Source organism: Aotus nancymaae, unplaced genomic scaffold (genome assembly GCF_030222135.1).
Source record: "Aotus nancymaae isolate 86718 unplaced genomic scaffold, 86718_ANA_hifiasm-v0.15.2.pri h1tg000020l, whole genome shotgun sequence".
NCBI classification, from domain to species: domain Eukaryota; kingdom Metazoa; phylum Chordata; class Mammalia; order Primates; family Aotidae; genus Aotus; species Aotus nancymaae.
In genome coordinates, this window is record NW_026988432.1 from 20900409 (window position 1) to 20924259 (window position 23851).

Consider the following 23851-nt stretch of genomic DNA (forward strand, 5'->3'; position numbering starts at 1 on the left):
CTAGGCGTCAGAAGTTTGAGACCAGCCTGGCCAACGTGGTGAAACCTTGCCTCTACTAAAAATACAAAAATTAGCCAAGTGTGGTGGCAGGCCCATATAATCCCAGCTACTCAGGAGGCTGAGGCACAAGAATCGCTTGAATCTCGGAGGTGGATGATGCAGTGAGCCGAGATAGCCACTGTATTCCAGCCTGGGCGACAGAGCAAGACTGTCTCAATAACAAACAAGCAAAGACTAAATTCACACACCTCTGATACAACCACAGAAAACTTTCTTTCCTTTCTCATGGAAACAAACAGGTTGACAGATACTGTCCTCATTTTTCTAACTGGAGATGCTGAACAAGCAGTAAATTAACAGAACACAATATGCTAAAAGTACCTCTTTGTTGAGAAAGGATGTTGGCTTGTTCTTTAAGTCTGTATCAAAAAACAGAGAAACCTAACCTCGAATGTCCACAAAACACTATAGGCTAGCAAGAATGTTGTGCCTAGCCCACAATTTATGACCTAAGAGCAATAAATGGGGTTAACCCTCCCCCTTGATCATCTGGGGTCATGTTGACAAAGGCTTTGCATGGGTAATAGCCATACCCCATTGCAATCTACCCACAAATGACCAGAAAAACATGACCCAGTTTGGGCTTCTCAGACAGTTGAAAACCCCAATTTTCAGGCAATGAGCAGGAAAGAATGGTACTTAGGACTACAATTTCCAAGGAATTAGGGGAGAGTAAAAGCCCTTTATCTAGTTGTTGCCTCTTAGTTTCTACCTCATGCAACAACAACAACAACAAAAGATGCAAAGTTAGGCTGTCAGAGAAAGGGCATCCCTAATCTGTACAGGTTCTAAAACCACCTGGCCATAGTTGGGAGACAAGCAAATGAAAAGTACCTAACAGAGAAACACAGTATATCTACAATAAAGTCATTTGAGGCCAGGCACGGCAGATCACACCTGTAATCCCAGCATTTGGGAAGGCCAAGGCAGGCAGATCATTTGAGGTCAGGAGTTTGTGACCATCCTGGCCAACATGGTAAAACCCCGTCTCTACTAAAAATTAGCTGGGGGTGGTGGTCTGCACCTATAATCCCAGCTACTCGAGGAGGCTGAGGCAGGAGAATTGCTTGAACCCAGGAGACGGAGGTTGCAGTGAGCCGAGATCGTGCCACTGCACTCCAGCCTGGGTGACAGAGTGAGACTCCATCTCAAAAAAAAAAAAAAAACTTTTTTTTTTTTAGAAAAAGTCATTTGAGTACTGAAAATGAACGTACAAACTGCCCAGATTTAGGCCTTTATCATCCAAATGAAAATGTAGATAACTGAAAATAGAAATAATGGCAACAATGATGATGATTCAATGACCTCTCATTACAGGCCAAGCATTACTTCTAAACCTTAAACCAACACTTCACAGAAAGTATGGCTAGGGTCCAGAGACGTTAAGTAGTCTGCTAATGCCACTCCAAGATGGGCAACACAAATCCAGGTCTCCTTGTTTCTAAAGGCTGTTCTCACTGACCTGACCAATCAATGGTTCCATTATTTCAAGCTGCATACAGCTACAGTGTTCTCTCCAACTCCTTTAGAAAGTCTTCACCAATGACTAAGAAAAACCATTGCTAATGACTCCAAAAAGAATCATCATAAAAGTCAACTGTGCCATTTGTTTTTTTCTAAGATGTTACCATCCATTTTCATTTCACTTTACTAGCTTGTCAAATTTTTAGACCAATAACATGAATATTTTCCCTTTCAGTACAATTCTGTATTTTATTCTCTTCACTTTTTTCTTCCCTAAGTAGGATGCAATAAAGTTTCCTAATGCAGCTACAAAACCATCACTCTGATCTCTTGGTCATGATTTTCAAAGTAATGTACATCTGTCCAATTCCTGCCAGCATCTGCTTAAATCCAAGTGTTATCTATTGTAGACAGATCCATCAGGTACTAGTTAGGAAAACTTATCAAGTGTTCCAGACTCCTCCACATAACATGCATAATGCTTAGAGCATCTGCAAACAGAGGTTGTTAATGTGCCATTTATGATTTTATAAATACCTACAAAACCAATATATTCAAATATCATACATACTGACCTTCCTTAAAGTCTTCCAAAGTCACCCAAAGTAGTCTTCCTAAGTGCCCTTTCTATGTACTCCCTAAGGGCTTTGAAAAACACCTTTTCATAAGATTTATCATACTCCATTATAATTACTGTCTGCTAGTCTGCCTCCCTCATCAGTCTAAATACTACCAAAAAAAAGGTGTCTATATCTCTGGTTCTAGAAAGTACCTGAAATATGGCAGACACTTAGATATTTGCTCAATGAATGTCTAATCAAAAATATGTTGCACCAAACTGAATACTACCCTTAAAAGGTAATTCATTTCTTCCCATAAATTTCTGCCATTTAAAAATAAATTTAGAGGGCAGTGCATGGCAGCTCACACCTGTAATCCTAGCACTTTAAGAGGCCAAGATGAAAGGATTGCTTGAGGCCTCAAGTTCAATACCAGCCTGTGCAACACAGCAAGACCTCATCTCTAAAAAAAGAAATTAAACTTAAATAAATTTAAACTCATTTTGAAATTGTCTTATGATTGAGTTACACAACAACTAATTTTTCTTAATACTTTCTCTCCAGTCCAAAATAAAAAGTCAATTTCATCAGCTACTTCATTCACAAGGTTTAGCATCAAATCACTTCTGACCATTATTAAAAGTAAATTTCATGCCTAATCAGCAATATGATTTAAGATTTTTAAGAAACCTTTCCAAAACATAACAATTTCTAATTTTTAAAAACGTTTGGCATGATATCAGCACAGTCAGAATAAGGATGCAGTCTTTCTCATTACCGTTAAAGGGGCCTCTCACTGACAGTCCCTTAGCACTGAGTTTTCTGGCCTCCTACACAAGAGACAGGTGTATGATATTAGGTTAGTGCAAAAGTAATTGTGGTTTTGCCATTAAAATAGCAAAAATTACTTGCACCAACATAGTATTTGAATGTATACATAATACTCAGCATCACAGGGTCTCACAGTGTCACCTATGCTGGAGTGTAGTGGCGCAATCAAGGCTCACTGCAGCCTTGAACTCCAGGGCTCAAGCAATCCTCTCACCTCAGCCTCCCAAGTAGCTAGGACTATATGCCCATGTCACCCAACTCAGTTTTTTTTTTCTTTTTCTTTTTCTTTTTTGGTAGACAGGGTTTCACTATGTTGTCCAGGCTGGTCTTGAATTCCTGGCATCATGTGATCCTCTCAGCTTGACCTCTCAAAGTGCTGGAATTAGTGTAGGCCACCATACTCAGCCTCAATTTTTTATGTTAAACACAATCGTAGTAAAAATTTGAAGAACATAAAATTATAAGGAATATAAAACCAATCAGAATGCACAACTAATACAGTATTGGCATATTAATACATCTGTGCTTTTAAAATGTGAGAGCTATACTTACATATACTCTACAAACAGCTGCTTTCGAGACTAGAAAATTAGCAAGACTTAAAAGATTATAAACAGGATGATGAAGAATTATGGTAGTAAAATGGTGACTGTACAAACCTATTCCTCATCATTTGAAGAGCAATTTGACAATACCTATTCAAAAGCCTTTAAAAAATTAATATGCCCTTTTTTACAGAAACTCCAAGTAGAAGAAAGAATTTATCCTGGTCAGGCATGGTGGCTCATACCTGTAATCCCAGCACTTTGGGAGGTCGAGGTGGGCGGATGATTAGGTCAAGAGTTCAAGACCAGCCTACCCAACATGGTGAAACCCCGTATCTACTAAAAATACAAAAATTAACCAGGCTTGGTGGTAGGCACCTATAATCCCAGGTACTCGAGAGGCTGAGGCAGGAGAATCACTTGACCTCCAGAAGGCAGAGGTTGCAGTGAGCCGAGACTGTGCCACTGAACTCCAGCCTGGGTGACAGAGCGAGACTCCGTCTTAAAAAAAAAAAAAAAATTATCCTAAGAAGCCATTCCAGAGTTACAAAAAATATTTAGCTATAGTAATTATCACTCCCACTGTTGATAACAGGCAAAAAAAAAAATTTTAAGCAACATTCTAAAATGTCTAATAAAAGTGAATTACAGAATATCATTTAAAATGTTGTTGGAATATTCTTAGTTATAAAGATGACCATCTTTAGAAAAGTCTATTTTCTGTAATTATGTATTTTTAAAAACAAAATTAATATCAAAAAGATGGAGCCAAATAAATAATATGAAAATGTTCTCAAAATCTAAGATAATTAAGTGTTAAAGGAAAAAGGAATGACACAGAACATTATGCACATTATATTTTAAGAAAATGTTAGGTCTGCTTCCTGCTTTTTGCTTAGTTTATATTAACAGTTTGCTCTGCTTGACTTCAGATATTATGCTATAGGTATAGATATTGCCTTTTAAATGCAATATTCAAATTAAATTAGTAACAAAAATCCAGAATCGAAAAAGTGAGATAAGAGCAAATTCAAGCAAAAGCTTTCAGTACTTTGTCAGAATAATAGTGTATTTTAAAAATATCTGATTTGTTAATTGCTGTTACTGGCCATGAACATTAGCCACACTGGTATACATAGTCATGTGTTCCATTCATATTATACCTGTTTCTAGGAGCCAGGAATCTAATACTGTCAACTGAAGGCACAAACACTCATGTTCAAGCTAGATGCCTCACAATCCTGTTTTCACAAATCCATGCTGCCCCCTTCTGGGTACTGTTGGAGATTATGTGACCAGAAGTTTAATAAGGTAAATTAAACAAAAAGTAATCATTTTTAAACTATTAAAGAACTTAGCCTAAATACTTACATGTAGAAACATACTACGGTACTAAACAACTTTAAGGCAGTTTCCAAAACTTCTGTTCTGAATAATTCTAACAGAAAGACAGTTCTGAGAATCTAATCATCAATGCAAATGAGTAAATAGTAAATAGTTGTAATACTAAAAGTAAATAAAACAAAGCAGCTTTCCTACTCCTTCCACTGACTCTCAGAAGCAAACCAGGGGCCAGGCACAGTAGCTCATGCCTGTGTAATCCCAGCACTTTGGGAGGCCAAGGTGGGAGGATCACCTGAGGTCAGGAGTTCGAGACCAGCCTGGCCAACAAGGTGAAACCCCATCTCTACAAAAATACAAAAACTAGCCAGGCATGATGGTGGGTGCCTGTAATCCCAGCTACTGGGGAGGCTTAGAGGGGAGAACTGCATGAACCCAGGAGGCAGAGGTTGCAGTGAGCCGAGATCTTGCCACTGCACTCCAGTCTGGGCAACAAAGCGAGACTCTGTCTCAAAAAACAAAACAAAAAGCAAACCAGGGTCTGAATTTGGCACTAGCTTTCCCTTCAGTTTTAATATTTTTACTGCCTATACATGCATACATAAATATACATTATGAATTTGTTTTTAAAATATCAATAAATGGTATAATACTGTATTATACAAAGGTTCTATACCACAGACTGTACTTCTAAATCCAGCTACTTGCCACAGCTGAAAAATCAACTAAGAAAATATGGATAGTTTCATGCAAAATATCACAATTCAATAAGTTAGAATTATTCTACGGAGTGATTAGTATTTTTTAATTTCTCAATTTTCATTGTCAATTGTACCTATCTGGCTTATTAAGGAAAATGTTTTATAAAGTAGTCTTGATATTTTAAAATAATTTTCTTCCCTTAGTATTTTTTCCAATAAATAGAGTTTCTTTCTCTAAGAGTAACCTATATGGAAATAAAAGAAAAAGTTCCTGGGTCTTGGAGAGTAGACTCCTGAATGCTAAAGTGTACAATAAGAGGAGAATGAGAAATAACAGGGAAAGGTAAAATAAACTGTGAGGGTGATGGAAGGGAAGATGTCAGATCATCTCATCTGTAACTACCTAATTCTAATGATGGCACCCTAGAAGTTTTCTGCAGCAGCACTCCAAAGGTGTTCAAAGTATCTGCCTGCCCTTTCACCAGCTCTCTTCAGATTCCCCAGGCAACTGGTACATTCCTGGCCTTCTCTATCCTCGAGTTCAGATTTTACTAATTCACCCAGATCTGGAAATCATTGCATCTCTAACCATGCTGTGTTGCATAAATTTCTTAGCTGTCAGAATAAAATTAAGCTAATATTCTATAGTTCTGAAGCATTAAAACATTTTAATACTGAAAATATCTGAAGGATTAATCAGACATTGCACTCAGGGTTAAGGGAACCAAAAACCTGGAGAACAGGAGAGAAAGGGAGACTTGTACTTCCTTAGTAACCATTTACACCTTTTTGCATTCTATACTATGTACATCACTACCTATTTATAAAATATTTTTAAGGTACCATAGTAAACAGACCAAGTACAGATGAAAATTTAATACCCCAGTTTAAATTTTAGCTGTTTTACAAAACGTTTCTAATACATCTCCTATATATATTTGAAGTGGCAATATAATAAAAGGCTCCACTTTAAATTTGAATCCTATTAAAATTTCCATAAGAACTGTCACATCTGAATAGCAATAAATCATGAGAAAAACCACTCATTTAAAAACAATAAACTTGGAATGATAAAAATGGTACAGGGCTTTATATCTGTCATATAATTTATATACTGTTTTTGTGAACAGCTTCATTTTAAACAAATGATACAGTAGTTTGTTCTATCAAGAACTGAAACTTTGCATTCTATAATCTTAAGAAAAAAATAGAAATAGCAAATAACCTTACCAAGACCAGCTCAGCCGTAGAGCCCCCCCACCCAGGCGGTGCTGAAGGCATTAAGAAGCAGACACCCAGATAGAACAGCAAAGTGGGGCTATCCGAGGGCCAAAAGCCTTCCAAGCTGGAAGCCTCGGTGACTAACAGCATTCCGAGCTGAGGGCCTCGAGCAGACGCTGACCCACATAGTTAGTCTCTCTGAACAGGTGATTCTTATTAACAAACAGGTGTTTGGTATTTTTCTCATAGAACAAAAACTAGGTAGGCAGTTGGTGCCTGCTTACCGCTGATCACAAACTAAAAGGTATTCTCTCCACGCGAGAGCCACAGGAGCAGGATCACATATCCCGTGCTTAAAGAATTGTTTTAACGGGTGTATGGTATACATACGCTGTCTTGCCAGTTTAGAATGCCCCAAGTAGTTTTCCACTGGGTCCCCAGGCAACTGGTACACTCCTGGCCTTCCCTATCCTTGAGTTCAGATTTTACTAATTCACCCAGGTCTACCTCTCACAGCTACTCAGATCTGGGTATCATTCTATCTCTAACCATGCTGTGTTGTGTAAATTTCTTGTCAGAATAAAATTAAGCTAATATTCTATAGTTCTGAAGCATTAAAATATTGTAATATTGAAAATAGCTGAAGGATTAATAAGACATTGTACTCAGGGCTAAGGGAACCAAAAAGCTGTAAGGGAGACTTGTACTTCCTTAGTAACCATTTACACCTTTTGTATTTTATGCTATGTGCATCACTACCTATTTATAATTTTTTTTTTTTTTTTTTTTTTTGAGACGGAGTTTCGCTCTTGTTACCCAGGCTGGAGTGCAATGGCGTGATCTTGGCTCACTGCAACCTCCGCCTCCTGGGTTCAGGCAATTCTCCTGCCTCAGCCTCCTGAGTAGCTGGGATTACAGGCACACGCCACGATGCCCAGCTAATTTTTTGTATTTTTAGTAGAGACGGGGGTTTCACCATGTTGACCAGGATGGTCTCGATCTGTTGACCTCGTGATCCACCCGCCTCGGCCTCCCAAAGTGCTGGGATTACAGGCGTGAGCCACCACGCCCGGCCTATAAAATATTTTTAAGGTACCATAGTAAACAGACCAAGTACAGGCGAAAATTTAATACCCCAGTTTAAATTTTAGCTGTTTTACAAAACGTTTCTAATACATCTCCTATATACAACATTCGAAGTGACAATAAAAGGCTCCACTTTAAATTTGAATCCCATTAAAATTGCATAAGAACTGTCACATCTGATTAGCAGTAAATCAGAAAAACCACTCATTTAAAAACAATAAACTTGGAATGATAAAAATGGTACAGGATTTTCTATTTGTCATATAATTTATGTACTGTTTTTGTGAACAGCTTCATTTCAAACAAATGATACAGCAGTTTGTTCTATCAAGAACTGAAACTTTACATTCTATAATTGTAAGAAAAAACTAGAAATGGCAAATAACCTTACTAAGATCAGCTCAGCTGTAGAGCCCCCCGCCCAGGCAGCGCTGAAGGCATTAAGAAGCAGACACCCAGATAGAACAGCAAAGTGGGGCTATCCGAGGGCCAAAAGCCTTCCGACCTGGAAGCCTCGGTGACTAACAGCATTCCGAGCTGAGGGCCTCAAGCAGACGCTGACCCACGTATTTATTCTCTCTGAACAGGTGATTCTTATTAACAAACAGGTGTTTAGTATTTTTCTCATAGAACAAAAATAAACTAGGTAGGCAGCTGGTGCCTGCTTACCGCTGATCACAGACAAACTAAAAGGTATTCTCTCTCCACGAGGGAGCCACGGGGGCAGGATCACATATCCCGTGCTTAAAGAATTGGTTTAACAGGTGTATGGTATATATATGCCGTCTTGCCAGTTTAGAATGCCCTAAGTAGTTTTCCACTGGGGGGAAGGGGGCGGCGGCTAGGTTTTCCTTGCCATGGTTCTTTTAGCAAACAATTCATTCTATCATACACTCAGCATTTCTCAACATAACCTAATATTAGAAAATCACAAATTCCAACACCTCTCAAGAAGTCAATATATACTTAGTCAAACCTTTCAGGTCTTTTGAGTAGTTTACCAAATCTCCTTGTTTCTCTGCAGACCTACAACATGCCCCTGCCATCATTCACCAAAACATTTGCCATTTATTATAGTCTGCCTTCTACCAGGCTTATTTAAATACTTGCCCTATCCTCCTCCTAAATCGTAAGCTTATATTTCTTGGAACATTTAAACACATTACTTCCCCAACTGTTCTCAATAACCCTTCAGCACTATACAATCCTGAATTATTTCAATATTTTATATCTAAAACAGTATCTTCAGATTTTTTAATTTTCTTACATTTTAATTCTTTAATCTGTATCAGCTAAATATCAGTTAAACCAGACTATTCAATGAATCAAAACTGAATTTCAAAGAACTTTTCCTAAATGAACTTCTGCTTTTTTAAGAAACAATATTAAATGAAGTACCTTTAAAAAATGGAAACAAAAATCCTTTGACACAAAATAAAAGGAAAAATCTATTCAATTTAGGTATTCTACATAATACCATATTTAGGCAATAGTTGTCATCTTTGAATACGCCAAATTTTTTAAGTAATTAAAAGTCCCACTAACAAAAGAATAGAGAAATAGTTCATTAAAAATAAAGCAAACAAAACCACTTAAGTCTTGCACTAAATTAATGCTATAGTAGGAATTTGGAAAGACTTTGAGATAAAAAGATACTAAAAACAGCTCAAAAATGAAGGAGTGGGGAAAGAAATGATGACAAACACCTAAACAGCAGGGAAAATAAGTACATCTTGTCTACTGACATGTATGTGGAGTTGGGAAAGAGGGTCTGGAGTCTGTCTTCAGAGTCCATCTCCACCTTTCAGCTGCAGCATCTGTGCTACATAGCAGACAGTTTTTCAGTTTTTGTTTACTATCTAAGTTAGGAGACACATAATGAATTATTTTGCTGAGTACTTTTTCTTAAAAACTTTATACATTTTAGGAAACATAAAATGTGACAATAAAATCCGAAAGGAGAAATAATCAGTCTGTACATTCTTATTCACAGTTAAAGCAATTTTTACACATAACTGACATTTCTTGGTTTTAGAATATCTTTCCTGAACAACCAAGAAGTCAAAACTCAACTTCTACCTGAATTTACCTAAGATAAATCCCAAAACTCTATTCTAATAAACAAGACAGATGACAAATTTTTCAGCATTTATCTCTAATCATTACTTTTGGTAAATATTTAATCTTTCAACTACAAATAGCTGATCAACTATTTCAACTACTTATTGCCCGATCATAACTTTTAAACAAAAATAAAAATATATTCTGCTAAGAAGAACAGGACACTAGATCAATTTATGAGAGGGACTATTCAAGCATTAGAATCAGTATATGATGTAGTAAACTTGAATCTCAGCCACACAATCATTCTCTAAACATTTAGCAAACATCAAACTCTTCTTTGCCTTTTATTAACCAGTTTGGCTCTTTGATCTTTAAACATACTTGCTGATGTGCATAAAACCACCTAACCAGCTAACTGAACAGGTTATTAAAAAGGCAGTCATTATCTGTTAAATTACCACATAGCTAAAAGCAAGTATCTCTGTCTTCATCAGTACTTTAGAATAAAAATTAATTTTTTTTCTTTTTATAATTTCAATTTTTTTAAATTAAACTTCCTTTTTAAGTTCAAGAGTACATGCACAGGTTTGTTATATAGGCAAACTTGTGTCATGCGGGTTTGTTGTACAGATTATTTCATCACCCAAGTATCAAGCCCAGTACCTATTAGTTTTTTTTTCCCAATCCTCTCCGTCCTCCCACCCAAGAAAATTTCTATTGTTAAGCATGCAGTAACTAAGTTACAAATTGCAAACACATTATTTTTCAAATACTATACTTCCTTATTTAGATCACTTTTCCTCATATTCTCCAGGCCAACTACCACTTTTGGTTTTCCCAAGTCTAGTAGGGAGCTCATTCTCCATTTGGTTGCATATATGTCTATTATAGTATTTTATTCCATACATATTATTTTTAAATGCAAATAGTCAAAACATTTTATTATATTAAATACCGATTTGAAATTTTTTTAAAATAAATTTGTTTAAAAAACACTCACACAGGAATATATAAGCTAAAATATATAGAATTAACATATTCAAACAGAGAACATGACCCTGTGTAAGCCTTCCAAACTTTTAATCACATTTGTAATTTAAAGAAAAACTAAATCTTATTCTATGTAATATTGTTATTTTAAATATTTTATTCTCACACACACCAAAAACAAACAAAAAAAACATAAATCAAAACAGAAATGGTTGTTCTAAACTGGTACAGAATTATCTAAATAATCAATTTTACCACTGAAAATTAGGTATTTCACCAAATGTGCATTCAGAGAAGAAAATTCCCATATTTCACCATAGGACATAACTATTATAAAATGAAGTTTAGAAGGGGGTCCTAACAATACCTTAATTTATTTATGTAATTACAATAATATCTATTTCACTAAACTATGATATAATATTGGTTATTTAAATAAATACATGGCAATTTTTCATAGTGAATAAGAAATTAACAACCTAATTGGAAGAAAGGAATAAAAAAGAAGGAAGAGAACAATTAAGGAGGTAAATTTGCAAATCTGCTAGGAAAAACAATGAGAAACATTGGTACTAGAATTTCTTACAAACCCACCAATATCAAATCAAACAAAATCTAGCACTGGCAGAACACGGTTGATAAAATACATGATCAGGAAGATTAAGTAAGTAACTAGAAAGGCCAAAAAAAATGTTGTGGGTTTTGAAATGAGACATCTTGTAGATACTGCAGCAAATACACCAGTAAAACTGTTTTCAATTTCAGTAATACCAGAGCTGGTGACAGTGAATGAATTATGATAAGCATGACATGCATACAAGAAGACAATGTGTCTGTATGTGCACACGTGTGAGTGTTGGGAGATAGTGATTATGCACACAAAGATGACTAATCACATGAGTAAGTCCCATGATTAATAAACAGTTAAAAAAAAAAAGTACTGTTATCAGTCCTAAGCCTTCCTAAAATCTCGTATTTCTATTTATATGACATCATGGCTTAACTTAAAATGCATCACTAAGAAAGCAATCTGGTTCCACAAAGGTATGTATGAAATTTTCCAAAATCATAATCAGTGACTGCTAGGCTTTGTCTCCCTTGTTACAACAATTTTTTATTTAAATGAACTCTGCTGGTAAGTATTTTGCCTTTACTAACACATACATTGTCTTTGCTCAGATGCACCCCAAAATAATGAGATTGTACAATGTTTTCAGGCATACTTATATTATTTTAAGATATAAAATTGCAACTTCATTCAATAAACATTTTCTCAACTGCTGCTATGTTTCAGAAACAAGTCAGACCATTTAGGAGCTAATAACAGGAAAAAACTACTATGTCCATCTTCTATTTCTATGTGCCCCAATAGTTAATGATCATAACTTTGCCTAAATATGTTACTATTATTTTAGTTTTAAAATTGAAAGGGTTTTTATTAATTCTCTTGTCACACTTTCTTTAAGTTAGTCTAGATTCCATTTACATCACTGATAGTAGCATAACTCCACTCTACCATAGTGAATAATCTTTTATAGAAATCGACTTACACTACAGTTTTCAGGTGGAACTAGAAGTTGAGTAATCTCACCACCATGAACACAGAAGATATGTTTCATTTCTCCAGAAAATATATCCCAAATTATGACCGAAAAATCCACACCTCCAGATATCAGGTATCTTTGATCATATCGAGCTGAGACCTGATGAGGATATAGCAAACATGTGACTTTGTTCCGATGACCACGGAGTGTTCTGTGAGGTGGCCAACCTGTGAACGAGGTTTTGGATTTAAAATGGGAAAATTAAAGATTTGCCAAGTTTCAGTAAGTAAAAGTAAACATGAATGTTTAGCATAGCTATAAATTTTATCACGGCAAAGACTTCCAATTTTATCTTCTAAAGCAACTCTGCCTAACTCAGTCTACTAGCCACATGAGACTACTGAGCACTTGAAATGGGTAATCCAGATTCCTCTGTGCTATGAATTTAAACTAGTCAGGAGATTTTGAAGTTGGTACAAAAAATGTAAAATATTTTATCAACAATCTTCATATTAGAAGTTGAAATGAAAATAGTTTTTGCTATATTGGGTTATATAAAATATAGCCAATTTCACCTGTTTCATTTTATTTTTTAACATAGCTATTAGAAAATTACAGGTGTGGTTATATATATGGTTAACATTAGATATCTACTGAATATTGGGATGCCGAGGCGATCAGATCACTTGAGGTCTGGAGTTCAAGACCAGCCTGGCCAACATGGTGAAACTCTGTCCCTACCTACAAAAAAATACAAAAATTAGCTGAGTGTGGTGGCACATGCCTGTAATCTCAATGACTTGGGAGGCTGAGGCAGGAGAACTGCTTGAACCCAGGAGGCAGTGGCTGCAGTGAGCTAAGATCACATCACTGTACTCCAGTCTGGGCAACACAGCAAGACTCTGTCTTGAAAAACAAAGCCTTCTGCTGGATGGTACTGTTCTGGAGGATTTTCAGAATTACTGGTAATATAGTAATTATTTAGTAATCCATAGAGATAACTAAGAGATGAAACTGTTAACATATATCAGAGATAAAATTAAATATTTCTTTATTTATAGTCACTACATTGTATTAATTCCAATAAGAGACATTGAATATTTTATTATCTGTGCATTAAACTCTACCAACCACATGGCACCCCAACAACTAACTACACTGATTCATTGTATTTATTTAAAAACAAAGAAAAAAGACATTTTCAACATCATGAGTAAGAGCTGTCAAAACACTCTAGACATGCAGAGATCTTGGGTATACCTCTTCTGAGCATGTGTTCCCCTTGCAACAGCTGTACTATGGCCGTCTGTGTGGCAGGTACAATAACTATGCTTCCATCTTCACGGCCACAAACAAGTCGTCCATGTGCTGGTATGTACACACTTGCAGTTACTTTAAGAGGTTCATTACTACTGGGAATCACACTCAGCTGATCTATGATTCCAGCAGGACAAGGATTCAGTTTATCAAACGCCTCTTGCAAACTAACAGAAGTTGTCATTGCCAGCCCTGTAGAGGTTTGGTTTTATATAAAAGAAAAACATTTGTGCATGTTAAAAAAAAATTAAGATAATGTTGACTTATCCAGTAATCAAAGAAAATGATATATGTATATTATGAATGTGTTATTCAGCAGTTCATATTTAAGTTACTAAATTAGTTAAGAAATTGTTACACATGATTTACTATTACCTGCTTCACTTTCCTGTTTATCAGCTATGTCTGATATGTTCCAAATATTCAACCTTCCAGAAGAATCACCCTGAATTAATAGTTTATGGAAATATTCTCTGCATCCGTAGAAGAACCGAGTAACAGGAGGACAAATTAGCAACTGCCAAAAAAATTATTCAAATATCTTTAGCTGTATTTTTAATCAAAATATTTCACACATTAATGCTTTTCAAATAAAGATGTTAGGTAAGTTGCTCCAGTGGTAAAGTTTAAAAAGTGTTTATAGCATGATTATTCAACAATATTTCAATGTAATTTTATAGCATTAACATACATGTCAACTAATATTCAAATTTAGTATAACACACATTGAAACAAAAACTGTATTTACAGTCTTTCTCTAAAATTAGTATTTATGCTCATTTTCTCCATAATAACTCATGATTGGCCACAATAATGCAATGTAACTGCCTATTATTAAATAATTTACACAGAGTTATGCTTTATCAAAAAGAAAAGTCTTCACTTAAGAGGTCAAGATGAGAGAACTCACTAATCCTAGCTTTTTTTGTTCACTTCTAATTAGTCATTAAGAATAGCAACAAAATTAGGGCACAGTGGCTCACGCCTGTAATCCCAACAATGGGAGGAAAAATCACTTGAGACCAGGAGTCAGAGACCAGCCCTGGGCAACAAAGCAAAATCCTGTCTCTACCAAAAAAAAAAAAATTGCCCAGCATGGTGGCACAGGCTCATAGTTCCAGGTATTCAGGAGGCTGTGGTGGGAGCATCACTTGAGCCCAGGAGTTTGAAGCTACACTGAACTACCATTTCACTACTGCACTCCAGCCTGGATGACAGAGCAAGACCTTGACTCAAAAAAACAAAAAGTAGACCAGGCCCAGTGGCTCATACCTGTAATCCCAGCACTTTGGGAGGCCAAGGCAGGCAGATCACTTGAGGCCAGGAGTTCAAGACCAGCATGGCCAACATGGTGAAACCCTGTCTCTACTAAAAATATAAAAATTAGCCTGGTGTGCTGGTGCGTGCCTATGATCTCAGCTACTCAGGAGGCTGAGACAGGAGAATTGCTTGAACACAGGAGGCAGAGGCTGCAGTGAGCCAAGATCATGCCATTGCACTCCAGCCTGAGAGACAAAGAGAGACTCCATCTCAAAAAAAAAAAAAAGTAACAAAATTGAACTATCAACCTTGTGCAACTAGAGGACTCCATTGTTAAAATCAGTATATTTTTCAACTAATAGAATATCATGTTTTACTTGCTCATATTTTCATAATCAATTTGAACCTAGCCTATGTTAACTATCAATTCCTAGGAACAAAAACCATTCATTAAGGTCTTATGTGTACTTTTCATTTTCAGCTTAAGACTTCATGCCTTCAGTGAAGTACTGTCTGAAAACAGTAAATATTGTCGCAGACTTCTACTAAAGTTCAGAGAATTACTTCACAAATACTGGATGGTTAAAGAACAGAATCTTAGCCTGAAAAGCAAGAATAAATTCGACTTCAGTTTTGACAATTACAATTAACAATCTAGTTACTGTATTCAAATACTGGCTAATCAAATATAGTAATTAGCTAGCCAAATGCATTAGCTAATGGAAACTATATGTATTAAGTATAACCAATTGTTTAAATTATTTTTTTGCTTTTAAGAAAGGGTCTTGCAATGTTGCCCAGGCTGGAGTGCAGTGGCATGATCACAGCTCACTGCAACCTCCACCTCCCTGGCTCAAGGAATCCTCCTGTTTTAGCCTCCCAAGTAGCTAGGACTACAGGCATGTACCACCACACCATGCTAATACTTTTTTTTTGTAGAGATGGGGTCTCACCATGTTGCCCAGGCTGAAATTTTTAATTGATAAACTACATATTTAACAAGGAGAATTTGCTATAGCAGCTGTAATAACCAATATTCTGTATTTCAACATACCACAAAGTACATATTTTTAATTTAAAATGTATTAGGGGGCTGATTTTTTTTAATGATATGCATTTTTTTGTTTTGTTTTGTGTATGTGTATTTCTTATACAAGTCATCATTCCTTAGGTTAATTGGAAGTGACTATCTAGGTTAAAGAGTAATAAGTAGAAGTTTGAGTAAAGAACAGACAGGCTACAGAAGATCTTAATTGTAAACAGATGTATAAATTCTATATATACAAGATATTCATGGAAAGAACAATTCCCTTCCTCTAGCCATCCTGCCACAAAAACATGAGACGTAATGTTCAGAATGATAAAGCCGTGGAAACCCAGAACATCAATTAATGAACAAACAAACAAAAAAAACCTCTGCTTTCAAAGCCAAAGCTTCTTTCTCATTGCTCAATATAGAGTTGAAAACCCAGTACTAACTGCTATTGTACTTCAACATTAAGTGGATATTAAGTACGTTTTCAGGAATCACAATAAACTTTTGTTTTTATAGAGAAAAAAATGTTTTATTCCTCATTTCTAGTTTCTAATGATTTAAACTGCTACCTGATTCTCTGGAGGTATTGTCATGCCTTGTTCAACTAATGAACTACTCAGCATTGTTATGTAACTATGTGTGCTCTTCTAAAATTACATCTGTCACTATATTTATAATTACATATTAGTATGTAAAATAATTAACACCATCAATATAAACTTCATCAAAAAGTCAATTTCAAAATGCATTTAGCATAAGATCACTTGCACTCTTAGAAAAAGCAATGTTATTTCATAGGCATATTATGTATTTTAAATAAGTAAATTTTGAAATGTCCTTATAATTGTCCATCTCAAAATGTTTTCCATCTAATACAGTGCTTTGCTTTTGGTTTGGTTTGTTTTTTTCTTGAGACAGAGTCTTGCTCTTTCGCCAGGCACCAGGCTGGAGTGCAGTGGTGTGATCTCGACTCACTGTAACCTCCACCTCCTGGCTTCAAGCAATTCTCCTGCCTCAGCCTCCCAAGTAGCTGGGACTACAGATGAGCCCCACCACTCTCAGCTAATTTTTGTATTTTAATTGAGATGGGGTTTCACTATGTTGGCCAGGGTGGTTTTGATCTCGTGACCTCGTGATCCGCCCACCTCAGCCTCCCAAAGTTCTGAGATTACAGGCGTGGGCCACCATGACCAGCCTAACACAGTGCTTTGAAGTGTAACAAATCTTTCAAATGTATCAAATTCTATCAAAAGATAACAATAAATACAGTTGTAAAAGTTTTTCAATGTAACTTTCAATTATAAATGATAACTCAAAAATTTTACCTCTTTATCTTTTCGATCCAAGAGGCTATGTTGTACAGGAGGAATTAAATTTTCAACTGCTTTCCCCACATCACTGCGGAATGAATCACTAGCTGGAAGGCAACTGAAAATGGGAAAAATACAACTCAATTAAAACACTGACATTAATATGTTGTAATTCCATATGACAAGGTTTTCTGGTATTGGCCAAAAAGGGGATTTTAAAGTTATAGTTAATTTAATGCAGGCATTAAATTAAATAATTAATAGTATAAAAATATTATCCTTCAAATAAAAATCCACCTAATTTTTGCAGTTAGAAGTTAAATTGGAATTAAAAATCTAACTTAAGAAGTTCTGAAGTGTTTTACCAAAGTTAAATATTTATACTATATACATTTTCATAAAGTTCAGGTTGTATCCTAAATTCTGAATCTTTTACTTTTGATGACAGTTCTAATTTATTACTTACTGCATACCTTGCAGGTAGTTTGTAAATATAACTTTGTCCATTTTCTGTCCAAATGATGACTTTATCTGCTGAGACAAAGTCCCCTCCAGTCCATGTCTGTCCATTTTCACTAGGACCTGAACACAACAAGGAATAGTCTCCAGCATCGAACACCTGCAAGGAAGAAAGAAATCCACAATCAACTCCATGTTGTTGTAATAAATAAGATCCAGCGACATTTCAAATTTTAAAAAAACGAGTCTAGAAATACATTTAGAAAACTCAGTTCGCTGCATCAGATAAAGACAAGATAAGGAGAGTTTGTCAATAAGCCCTAAGAAAGGTCACCTTCAATAGGGAAAACACAACTAAGCCTCTAGTTGAGTAACCTCCCTGTGGACAGTAATAGATTATGACAAGTAGAGCGAGGTTGCTCCCCCAACAGGAAGAGTTATCCTCAGACTTTCTATCTAGAGAAAGTATTCCATTAAAACATTGCAAATAATAGGAAAATCAACCTCAAGAATGCAGGCTTCAGTCCTGTTTTATTTCTATGTCTAGTAACAGCATTCTCTCTTTTTTTTTTTTTTTTTTTTTAAGACAAGGTCGTTCTCTGCCACCTCGGCTGAAGTAAAGTGGCAATCAGAGCTCACTGCAATCTCAAACTCCTGGGCTCAAGGGATTCTCCTACCTCAGCTTCTTGAATAGCTGGGACTGCAAGAGCATGCCACCATGCCCTGCTCTAACTTTTTAATTTTTTATTTCTTGTAGAGACAGGGTCTCACCATGTTGCCCAGGCTGGTCTCGAACTCCTGGGCTCAAGCAATCCTCCTGCCTTGGCATCCCAAAGTGCTGGGATTACAGGCATGAGCCACCTTGCCTAGCCCAGTAACAACATTTCTAACAATAAACTCTGGCATGGGAATAACTCGTTATTATAACGGAATTACTTTGCTTTACATTATTTCATCAATGTTCTAAAATACTATAGTTAACAGGCTCAATTTTACTATGTAACAGTTTTCACATATAAAAGTCAAATCACTGTAACTTCACCAACAATAAAGGCTAGTAACCTTATAGGGCTTCACATTTGCAAGGTACTGCAAAGTTTACAAAGTACCTTTACAATCATTAACTCATATAACCCTTAGAATCACCACAGGTGTTACTATTCCAGTTTACAGACAGGAAATGAACACAAATAAGGATTTGATCAATTGCTCAAAGTCACCTGTCCAGTAAGTGACAGCTAGAACTAAAAACCCTGCTTTTATAATTCCTAGCAGAATTATTCTGTCACTTTCAATATTTGAAAAAAGTACATTAAATGTTAGAAAATTTTCCCAGGAGGAATGAGTAATTCTTCATTCCTCAATAGCTCAGAGATTTTATTTTACTTTTCTTTAAAGAAAACAGTGAAGTTGCTTATGTGGAGCCTTGAAGTTAGAATACATCCTAGCTGCATTAACCATGATTTATTATAATACTTATCAGTGTTTAACATTAGCACTACAATTATAGCCAAGAAAACTTCAAGAAAGAATAATGAAGGGAAACTAGCCCACAGGCCTATTATCTGTTAAAACAAATCATAAAACTATGAAAATTAAAACAATACAGTATTAATTCATGGATGAGCAGACAAATCCAGAAGTCTGCAAATAGGTTCAATAATGTAGGAATATTGTGTATTATCAAGGCACAACAACAGATGAATGAATTATTCAACAAATGGCATCAGGAACTGGGAGGGGTACATCTGGAATAAAAATAAAATTGCATCTACATCTCACAATTTATACAAAATAAATTCCAGATTAAAGATTCAAAGGTATGTAAGACAAAACCACGTAGGCCAGGCACGATGGCTCACACCTATAATCCCAGCATTTTGGGAGGCCAAGGTGGGCAGATCACTTGATGCCAGGAGTTCAAGACCAGTCTGGCTAACATAGCGAAATCTGTCTCTACTAAAAATACAAAAATTGGTTGGGCATGGTGGCGCATGCCTGTGGCCTCAGCTACTTGGGAGGCTGAGGCAGAAAAATAACTTGAACCTTGGAGGTGGAGGTTACAGTGAGCCGAGATTACACCATTGCACTCCAGCCTGGGAGACAGCAAGACTCTATCTCAAAACAGACAAAAATAAAAATAAAACTATATAAAAATTAGGGGAAAAAGAACGACTTTATTTTAATCTCAGCTTATGGTATGCCCAACTGAAAACTTCTTCATGATAGTAAGAATCTTAAAAGCGATTCTGGTGGGTTGTAGTACTATCTCAGTATTGTCTTAATATGATGATTAATGAAGCTGAGCCTCTTTCTATAAATTTACTGGTCATCTGGCTTTCATCTTTTGTAAAACATTTTTGTCCAATTTCCTCTTGCCTGTATTTTTCTTCTTGATTTTCAGGAGTTGGTTTTTTTAATAAAAACTGAACAATTCTTCATCATCTATGTATATCGTAATTATCTTCTCTATGTGAGTTGCCTTTTTACTCTTAGATATGCATTTTAAAAAAGAAAAAGCTGTTCTCACATAATTATAAAACGTTTATAATGGACGCAAATGAAACTGGTACTACATAGTCTATCTGGAAGGGGAAGAGAAGTTCCGGGGGGAAAGAGACACATTTTTCACTGTACACTCTTGTACTTTTTTTTTATACCCTGAAACAAAGTCTTGCTCTTTGCCCAGGCTGAAAGCAGTGGCACCATCTCAGCTCACTGCAACTTCCGCCTCCAGGTTCAAGCAATTCTCCCGCCTCAGCATCCCAAAAAACTGGAATTACAGGTGTGTACCACCATGCCCAGCTTTTTTTTTTTTTTTAATTTTTAGTAGAGATGGGGTTTCACCATGTTGGCCAGGCTGGTCTCGAACTCCTGACCTTGTGATCCGCCCACCTCAGCCTCTCAAAGTGTTGAGGTTACAGGTATGAGCCACCGTGCCCAGCCTATTTTTTACTGCTATTTGCATATGTTTTAATTTTAAGACAAAGGAAGAACGCTATAAAACCTACTCTAAGCAAGTAATGGCTAGTTTTTCCTCTCTAATATTCTAAAATAGTAAGTGACAATGATAATGTTAAGATGTTGCTTCCCTAGTCAGTCCTTTCACTATACGGCCCATCCCCTTGTATTCTAAGCTCAGGAAACAGTCCATTCCATGTTCTAATTGTGAGACAGTATAGCATAGTAGTAATGAGAGAAGCTCCAGCAGTCAGATACCTGCATTATAACTCAGCAACTTCACTACCACCCATTTATATATCCTTTGTCAAGATATTTGTCCCCTCACTGCCTCAGTTGCCTCATCTGCAAAATGGGGAAAGTACCAAGTCCTTCTGCGGAAAGCAGTCTCGAAGAGGGCCCCAGTGATCCCAAACCCTGGTGTTCACACCCATGTGTAATCCTCCTCCCTAAGTATACGCTGCCTTTTGTGACTGTTTTTAAAGAACAACATGCAGTCAGGAATGGTGGCTCATGCCTATAATCCCAGTACCTCGGGAGGCACTGAGGCAAGAGGATTGCTTGAGCCCAGGAGTCAAGACCATCCTGGGCAACAAGGTGAGACCCCATCCCTGCAAAAACATTCTAAAATTAGCCAGGCATGTTAATGCGTTCCTGTAGTCCTGGCTACTCAGAATGCTGAGGTCGGGGGATCCCTTGAGGCCAGGAGTTCAAGTGAGCTATGACTGTGCCACTACACTCCAGCCTGGGCTACAAAACAAGACCCCATCTCTTTAAAAAAAAAAACAAAACAAAAACAAGAAACTGGGTGACAAAACATGTTTGTTGTTTTAAACATGCTAACTTCTGGAATGATTTACTATTCAGAATTAAATAGCTAATCCACCTAACCTCAGAAAGTTGTGAGGATTAAAAGAAATAATACATGGCAAGCTTTGAAAAAAGTGCTAGTCACAGAACAAGTGCCCAAAACATGGTTTTTTTCCTATTATAGAAATATTAAAATCTGGCAACATGGAGGTAATATGCCTCTTCCATCATTAGCTCTGATGTGATATGAGAAGACTTTCCAACTCTAAGAAGCCAGGGAAAATATTCACTATTGGCTTTAATAACACCCTACAAAGAAATGTCCAACCTGTAGAAAACTCCCTACCATTGCTCATGTTGTACTGACAAGATAGTGACTAAAACAGTAGCAAAAAGGAGAAATTAAGATGAATGAAATACAGTCTCTAACTGAATCATTCCATAAACACAAACAAACAAACAAAAACAACTATACATAGCCAAGTCTCAACTTCTCAAAATGTGATATCAAAAGCAGACATGAATTCCAAATGGCTAAAATAGTCTTGCACCAAGTACTTCTTTAGGGTTCTTTGGAAATCTGATAAGCCAATGTCATGAAGGGTAAATATACAGTTTTTTATTTATATAATTATCTTACCCTCCAATATCTGGAACACACAACCAAAAGTGACCTTTGTGTAAATGCGCAAAAAGAGATGCTTTGGCAATTCTGACAATAAATTGGTTTGGATTCCTCCTCAAATATTGGTTCAGTATCCTGAAAAGAGAAAGATTTGTAAAACTTTAGGAATAGCTTGGTTGTCAATTAAAATTATCATACAAAGATAAAGGCAACAAAATGAAATAAAGGCATCACTTGACATGTTCATCATTTTGGCCCCTCAGCTAAGAGCCAAGGTAGTAAAAAGCAGCAAAGATATACCCTAAAAGCAGCTAGGCACAAATATCATTGCTACAAAATCCCCTGAGCTTTCAATTCTGATGAGACTCCGAGTGTCATCGCTCTGGTAATGACAGATGCTAAAGTCTGCCTTAATCCTAATTTTTGTAGCTACATGTGCTTTTAAAAAAATCTAATCAATTCCTCTATTTTCTCCTGAATTTCATGCCTAAAAATTCCCTAGCTGAAGAGAGTAGCATCAAAATTGTCAGAGTCTTAATCTTTCTCATTAATATAAAATAACAAGAAATTCAAGCCAAAGAACTGAAACAGATGACTAAAAATGGCTTTGTATATTTTTTGTAGTGATTTGCCTTATTTTTTTTCCTTTGAGTCAATTTAAACAGAAGCAGTTGAGGAGAACTCCACCTCTTTTATGTTTCTCTTCTTCATATCCTGTGCAATATGTTTCTCTATCTTACATTTGTGATAGTGCAGATGTTGCCACTAAAAGTGAATAAAAAATTCACTCCCCTAGCATACTAGAGAATCTTCCATACTATGTCTATAAGAAAATTATCAAAAAAGAACAGCTTTTTCCTTCCTCCTTAAAAAAAAAAATGGAAGGAGCGTATCATTACTAAAATTTCAAACTACAGAGAATAAAGCCAGAAAAATCACCCCAGTTTCCTTTTTCTCACCTGCGTATCACTTATTTCCGAGGTGACAATCCATACTTTCAAGATGCCAGTCACTGAGAGTGCCACCACAGTGTCCTCTAAAATGAGAACGGACAAAAAAGCAGCCCAGGTTACAAACATAACATGCTTGCTTTCTAATATTTAGATGTTTTGCTAAATGAAATTAGACAATAGCATGTTTTACATACAATTAGCAGAAAAGCACAACTCTCTATTTCATGAAACAGAAACCAGGTTTTGAAACACAAGTTAATGAAGATGGCCGACCACTTAAAATTAAAGGAAAATTATTTCTAGCTAATTAAATTTTTTATTTCTAATTAAGAAGTTTTTAATAATTTCAAATGTTCTTGATTAACAATGAACTTTTACATTTCAAAATCCATTATTTATCATGGATGAGCTCAGTCACTTTATTTCTTCAAGGCACTAATTTCTCCCCTCTTCCCACATACCTTGCCCAACTTCCAGATATTTCATTGCACATTACATCCTCCATAGAATGTAGTCAAGAGAAAAATATGACATAAAACCTAAATTCCTAAGCTTCGGGTAAGGGACCAGTGACAGTACTAGGGTCATGTACAGAATTTTGAGAGGATGAGCATTAGAAGGCAGTCAATTCAGGCTCCAGAGGGAGGGAGGTGAATGTTAAAAGCAAAATCACCTTTTTCTTCACTAATTAACCACAGAACCTTAGATAATAA

At 36.1% G+C, this 23851-nt stretch overlaps 1 protein-coding gene across 4 annotated transcripts in view; it reads right to left on the reverse strand.

Moving 5' to 3' along the window:
* The window catches only part of WDR7 (WD repeat domain 7), a 390653-nt gene that overhangs the window by 311608 nt on the left and 55194 nt on the right, over window positions 1-23851 (reverse strand). For all 4 annotated transcript variants that reach the window (XM_064379106.1, XM_012446433.2, XM_012446431.2 and 1 more), the window contains exons 6-12: window positions 23145-23221; window positions 22201-22320; window positions 17804-17949; window positions 17346-17448; window positions 14100-14241; window positions 13668-13916; window positions 12414-12634 (exon numbers count right to left, since the gene is read on the reverse strand). In XM_064379106.1, the coding sequence (XP_064235176.1) occupies window positions 12414-12634; window positions 13668-13916; window positions 14100-14241; window positions 17346-17448; window positions 17804-17949; window positions 22201-22320; window positions 23145-23221 (1058 nt within the window). The remainder of the gene's footprint in view (window positions 1-12413; window positions 12635-13667; window positions 13917-14099; window positions 14242-17345; window positions 17449-17803; window positions 17950-22200; window positions 22321-23144; window positions 23222-23851) is intronic.